Raw genomic sequence first — 6,607 nt, forward strand, 5'->3', positions numbered from 1 at the left:
AGAGCAAATCCCTCCTTTAGGAACCCTCAGACCTAAATCAGACCAAGAGCAAATCCCTCCTTTAGGAACCCTCAGACCTAAATCAAACCAAGAGCAAATCCCCCCTTTAGGAACCCTCAGACCTAAATCAGAACAAGAGTAAATCTGTCCTTTAGAAACCCTCAGACCTAAATCTGACCAAGAGCAAATCCCTCATTTAGGAACTCTTAGACCCAAATCCAACCAAAAGCAAATCCCTCCTTTAGGAACCCTTAGGCCTAAATCAGACCAAGAGCAAATCTGTCCTTTAGGAACCCTTAGACCTAAATCCGACCAAGAGCAAATCCCTCCTTTAGGAACCCTTACACCTAAATCTGAGCGAAAGCAAGACACACAAACTTAATTTCAGGGCTGTTGAGACATCCCAGGACAGGCCACCTCCTGTGCAGGGCTGGTGGGTTGGGCAGAGATTCACTCAAAGCACCCACCTCAGGCAGTGTGGGGTGGCAGCCAGACCCCACAGAGGCTTTTTCCTGCCAGATCCTTCGACATCGAGGCCACGTTCCCCATGGAGTCCATGCTGACGGTGGCCGTGTACGACTGGGACCTGGTGGGCACCGACGACCTCATCGGGGAGACCAGGATCGACCTGGAGAACCGCTACTACAGCAAGCACCGGGCAACCTGCGGGCTGGCACACACCTACTCTGTGTAGGGCACGGCCCTGCCTTCCTCCCGCACCCTCCTCCTCCTCACCTTCCAGAGCTTTCCCTCCAGAGCTTTCCTTCCTCCTCCTCCTCCTCACCTTCCACAGCTTTCCTTCCAGAGCTTTCCTTCCAGAGCTTTCCTTCCTCCTCCTCCTCCTCACCTTCCAGAGCTTTCCTTCCTCCTGCACCCTCCTCCTCCTCACCTTCCAGAGCTTTCCTTCCTCCTCCTCCTCCTCCTCACCTTCCAGAGCTTTCCTTCCTCCTGCACCCTCCTCCTCCTCACCTTCCAGAGCCTTCCCTGCCCTGCCTGCCCCCTGCACCCTCCTCTGCCTCACCTTCCAGGGCTTTCCTTCCTCCTGCACCCTCCTCCTCCTCAGGATCCCAGTCTGCTCTCCAGTTCCACCTTTGCTGCCCCAAATCCTTTCCCCGGGAATCCCGTGTCCAGGGTTTGTTTGGCTGGGAAGGGGGGGATGGAATGGCTTGGAAAAGCCAAGTCTTGCCCTCGCCCTCCCGTTCTCACAGCCACGGCTACAACACCTGGAGGGACCCCATGAAGCCCTCCCAGATCCTGGCCAAGCTGTGCAAGGAGGGGAAGGTGGACGGGCCGCACTTCGGGCCGGGAGGGAGAGTCAAAGTCGCCAACAGGGTCTTCACCGGCCCCACGGAGATCGAGGATGAGAACGGTAGGAGCCCGTGGGACGAGGGCTGGGCAGGGGAGCGGGGCCTGGGCTGTCCCCTCGTCCTCCAGGATTGGGATCACAGGATGGGTTGGGTTGGGAAGGGCCTTAGAAGGTTCTCCAGTCCAACCCTCATGAGATTGAGCAGCCTGATCACCCCAACCTTGCAACCATCACCCCAACCCTGCAACCGTCACCCCAAGCCTGCAAACATCACCCCAACCCTGTAACCGTCACCCCAACCCCAACCCTGCAACCATCACCCTGACCCTGCAACCATCACCCCGACCCTGCAACCATCACCCCAACCCTGCAACCGTCACCCCAACCCTGCAACTTCCCCCTCCGAGGGACCTGCTGGCACCTCCCCAAGAGACAGAGGGAGGTGGGTCGGGGGTGAAGAAGAGGAGGAGAACACGTCCATGGACACAGAATTGGTTCAGACTGGGAAAACACGGGCTGGAGGGGGATCTGGAGAGATGGAGGGATGGAGAGGAGTCAGGAAGCGTTGGCTGCAGGACAGACTGTGCCCAAGGAGAGGGAGAGCATTGGGCAGTTCTGCCCCTAACCCTGGCCTTTCCAGGGCTCAGGAAGCTGTTCTCCATGGAACTGCATCCCCAGACAGTGGGAGATGGGGGAGAACATGTCAATGGACATGGAATCGGTTCAGACTGGGAAAACACGTGTTGGAGGGGGATCTGGAGAGATGGAGAGAGGGAGAGGAGTCAGGAAGCGTTGGCTGCAGGACAGACTGTGTCCAAGGAGAGGGAGAGTTCTTACCCCTGGGAGCAAGGCCCACCCTGGCCTTCCCAGGGCTCGGGAAGCTGTTCTCCATGGAACTGCACCCCCAGACAGTGGGAGGTGGGGGAGAACATGTCAATGGACACGGAATTGGTTCAGACTGGGAGGGGGATCTGGAGAGATGGAGGGATGGAGCAGGGAGAAGGAGAGGAGTCAGGAAGCGCTGGCTGCAGGACAACCCATCCCCAAGGAGCTGCAGCAGGGCTGTGGGCACGGGGTGCCCCCCTGCCCGGCTCTGCAGGCCCTGCCGTGCCCCCCCCAGGCCAGAAGAAGGCGTCGGACGAGCCGGTGGCGCTGGCGGCCCTGCGGCACTGGGAGGACGTTCCCCGCGCCGGCTGCCGCCTCGTCCCCGAGCACGTGGAGACGCGGCCGCTGCTCAACCCCGACAAGCCGGGCATCGAGCAGGTCCTGGGGGCAAACCGGGGGCACGAGGGGGGGCAAAAACCAGCCTGGCAAACTACCTCAGGGTGGGCACAGGGCTGGGGGAGGCCCACCCAGAGCCATCAGCACCTCCTGGCAGTCACCCCTTGATCCCGCCAGGCAACCTCCTCCATCTCCAGGCGCGGCCATTCCGTGCCCCAAAGTCTCTCGGGTCCCGGATTCCCAACCCCCATGAACCTTTGGGATCACACCAGGCCATGGGGCCCTTCTGTAGGCGGTGGGGAAGGTCTTGTGGCGTGGGAGAACCTTGTCCTGCCCCATATTTAGAGGGTTCAGCACTTCAGGCCCCACATCTGGGGGTTCCAGCACCGCAGGCCCTGCCCCATATTTAGAGGGTCCAGCACTGCAGACCCCACATCTGGCACAGCCAGGGGGATGTTGGAGGTGAAAAGGAGCTGGGGAAAGGTGGCCCTGGGCAGGGAGGGGGCTCAGGGGGGGCCGAGGGGAGCTGACTGCCCCCCTGCACCCCCGCAGGGCCGCCTGGAGATGTGGGTGGACATGTTCCCCATGGACATGCCGGCGCCCGGCCCCGCCATTGACATCTCTCCCAGGAAACCCAAGAAGTAAGGAGCCGACCCCGGGGACACCGGGAGCGTGGGATGGAGCCCGGGAGCTTGGGATGGAGCCCTGGAGCTTGGGATGGAGCCCTGGAGCTTGGGACGGAGCCCAGGAGCTTGGGATGGAGCCAGGCCTCTCCCCTCTCCTGCTGCTGCTCCAGCCCAGGCCTCTGCTGGGGTTCCTCAGCCCCGCTGGCATTCCCAGAGATCCCAAGGCTGGAGGCAAGGAGAGATGCCTTCCCCTGAGGGTGGGCTCCCACCTCTTCCACGCCCTGCAGCTCCCTGTCTTTCCAGACTAGGAAATCCAACCATTCCCAGCAGAGCAGAGGGCCCAGCCCTGACCCTCTCCCAGGTGTGGGGGGGTTATCCCATGGCACGGAATTCCAGGCAGTTTGGATGGGTCTTTCCCAGGAGGTGATGGACAGAACCAAGGCACGGGAGGCCACCAGGACAGAGCTGGCACATTCCAGGCAGGACAGAGCTGGCACATTCCAGGCAGGACAGAGCTGGCCATTCCAACCAGGACAGAGCAGGCACAGGCAGTGCACCAAGAGCCCATCCCTGCCCACCCTGCCCTCTCCCAACTCCTTCGGAGGGAAGAAAGACCTTCCTTCCCTCAAAATCCCTCCCGGTCCTGCCTTACCCTGCTGTGCCCGGTCCTCGTGCCCCTTTTCCCACCGCCCTGGAATACAGGGCTGGCACTGTTGGGAATGCTGGTGGGAGTCTCCTGTGCATCCCAGGCGGAGAGAACATCCCTGGCTCCCAGCTGGAGGTGCCGGAGAGGCCGGGTACAGGGGACAAGCTCCCCTCTTTGGGTGCAGCCCTTGCTGCTCTGCTCCCCCCGCCGAGGCCCATCCCAGCTCCCAGGGAGATCATGGAATCATGGAATGCTTTGGGGTCGATGGGGCCTTGAAGATCATTTAATTCCAACCCCCTGCCATGGGCAGGGACACCTTCCACTATCCAGCATTGCTCCAACCTGGCCTTGGACACTCCCAGGGATCCAGGGGCAGCCACAGCTTCTCTGGGAATTCCAGCCCAGCCCCTCCCCACCCTCCCAGCCAGAAATCCCTTCCCAGTCTCCCATCTCTCCCTGCCCTGTGGCAGTGGGAAGCCATTCCCTGTGTCCTGTCCCTCCAGCCCTTGTCCCCAGTCCCTCTCCAGCTCTCCTGGAGCCCCTTCAGGCTCTGGAAGGGGCTCTCAGGCCTCCATGGAACCTTCTCTTCCCCACCTGAACAATCCCAGCTCTCCCAGCCTGGCTCCATTAAGAACAGCCCCATCCCTCCAATCACCTCCACGGTCGAGTTCCCCTCCTGTTCCTGCCCTCACGGATCCCTCAGTTGATCCCGGTGAGATCCTGGTTCCCGTCCCTGGTTTCTGGCAGGGGGTTCTGTCCCAACACACCCAACATGTGCCCAAAAGGAAGACGGAGGCAGGTCAGGGGTGAAGAAGAGGAGGAGAACATGTCAGTGGACACGGAATTGGTTCAGACTGGGAAAACACGGGCTGAAGGGGGATCTGGAGAGATCCTGCCCCTTCCCTGGGATTTTCCCTGTTCCCACTGCCAGGTACGAGCTGCGGGTGATCGTGTGGAACACGGACGAGGTCATCCTGGAGGACGACGACTACTTCACGGGCGAGAAGTCCAGCGACATCTTCGTCAGGGGGTGCGTGCCAGGGGGGAACATCTTCCCAATCTCCCATCTAACCCCAGGAAAACCAGGCACCTGCATCCCGGTTTTCCCGTGCTTGGATATGGGATTGCTGTTCCAAGAGAAACCCTGCCAGGCTCTTCCCTTTTCCACGGGAAGCATGGGAATGCAGGGGAGGGAAACCCCAAAGCATTGGGAAAAGTTCCATCCTTGCTTTTTGGGGATCCTGGAATGGTTTGGGTGGGAAGGGACCTTAAGGATCATCCCATTCCAACCCCGACACCTCCCGCTATCCCAGGGAATCCAACCCGGCCTTAGACACTCCCAGGGATCCAGGGGCAGCCACAGCTTCTCTGGGAATCCCAGCCCAGCCCCTCCCCACCCTCCCAGCCAGGAATCCCTTCCCAATCTCCCATCTCTCCCTGCCCTCTGGCAGTGGGATCCATTCCCTGTGTCCTGTCCCTCCAGCCCTTGTTCCCAGTCCCTCTCCAGCTCTCCTGGAGCCTCTTTAGGCTCTGGAAGGGGCTCCAAGCTCTCCCTGGAGCTCAGTGCTTTCCTTCAATCCCTTGGAGCTGCATCCCACAAGATTTGTCTTCCAAGAATCTGAGAAGCCCAGTCTGGAGCCATCCCAGCTCCATGGAACCATAGAATTCCAGCCTGGTTTGGGTGGGAAGGGACCTCAAATCCCATCCTGCTCCATGGGCAGGGACACCTCCCGCTATCCCAGGGGGCTCCAACCTGGCCTTGGACACTCCCAGGGATCCAGGGGCAGCCACAGCTTCTCTGGGCAACCCATACCAGGGCCTCTCCACCTTCACAGCCACGAATCCCTTCCCAGTCTCCCATCTCTCCCTGCCCTCTGGCAGTGGGAAGCCATTCCCTGTGTCCTGTCCCTGCATCCCTTGTCCCCAGTCCCTCTCCAGCTCTCCTGTGATCCCTTCCCATCCTGCTCTGCTCCCACAACGCTCCCAGCTCTCATCCAGCTCTTTAACACCTCCCTGCCCCCAGACAACCCATCTGCATCCCTTTCTCCCAAACTTCCCTGTCCCCCCCCTCCCCTGTGCCTGTTGTGCCCCTTTGCCCAGAGCATCCCCAAGCCCCTTGGCTCCCCTCTCTCGGCTTCTCCCAGTCCTGGAGACCCCCTGGCTGGGTGTTCCCGTGTCACCCTTGTCCCCCCTGACCCCGCAGGTGGCTGAAGGGGCAGCAGGAGGACAAGCAGGACACGGACGTCCACTACCACTCGCTCACCGGGGAGGGCAACTTCAACTGGAGGTACATCTTCCCCTTCGACTACCTGATGGCCGAGGAGAAGATCGTCATCTCCAAGAAGGAGTCCATGTTCTCCTGGGACGAGACCGAGTACAAGATCCCGGCCCGGCTCACCCTGCAGGTCTGGGACGCTGACCACTTCTCGGCCGACGACTTCCTGGGTGAGTGAGAGGAGACCACGGAGCACTCAGGGGGCGGGTGGGAAGGGCAGGAAGGGCCTTGCTGAGGGCTGTGGACGGGCTGGATCCGTGGGAAGAGCAGTGGGAGGGCAGGAAGGGCCTTACTGAGGGATGTGGACGGGCTGGATCCGTGGGAAGAGCAGTGGGAGGGTAGGAAGGGCCTTACTGAGGGATGTGGACAGGCTGGATCCATGGGAAGAGCAGGAAGGGCCTTACTGAGGGATGTGGACGGGCTGGATCCATGGGAAGAGCAGGGGCAGGGCAGGAAGGCCCTTATTGAGGGATGTGGACAGTCTGAATCCATGGGAAGGGCAGGAAGGGCCTGCTGAGGGATGTGGATGGGCT

At 60.9% G+C, this 6,607-nt stretch overlaps 1 protein-coding gene across 1 annotated transcript in view; it reads left to right on the forward strand.

Moving 5' to 3' along the window:
• Window positions 1-6,607, forward strand: part of LOC113961402 (otoferlin-like) — a gene marked incomplete at its 5' end in the record, with an annotated part of 16,868 nt that overhangs the window by 7,416 nt on the left and 2,845 nt on the right. The window contains 6 exons of the mRNA XM_027671716.1: window positions 520-690; window positions 1,209-1,369; window positions 2,427-2,569; window positions 3,080-3,168; window positions 4,731-4,829; window positions 6,003-6,244. Of these exons, the coding sequence (XP_027527517.1) occupies window positions 520-690; window positions 1,209-1,369; window positions 2,427-2,569; window positions 3,080-3,168; window positions 4,731-4,829; window positions 6,003-6,244 (905 nt within the window). The remainder of the gene's footprint in view (window positions 1-519; window positions 691-1,208; window positions 1,370-2,426; window positions 2,570-3,079; window positions 3,169-4,730; window positions 4,830-6,002; window positions 6,245-6,607) is intronic.

Source organism: Neopelma chrysocephalum, unplaced genomic scaffold (genome assembly GCF_003984885.1).
Source record: "Neopelma chrysocephalum unplaced genomic scaffold, ASM398488v2 Primary Assembly neopelma1_97140, whole genome shotgun sequence".
In the NCBI taxonomy this organism is placed as follows: Eukaryota; Metazoa; Chordata; class Aves; order Passeriformes; family Pipridae; genus Neopelma; species Neopelma chrysocephalum.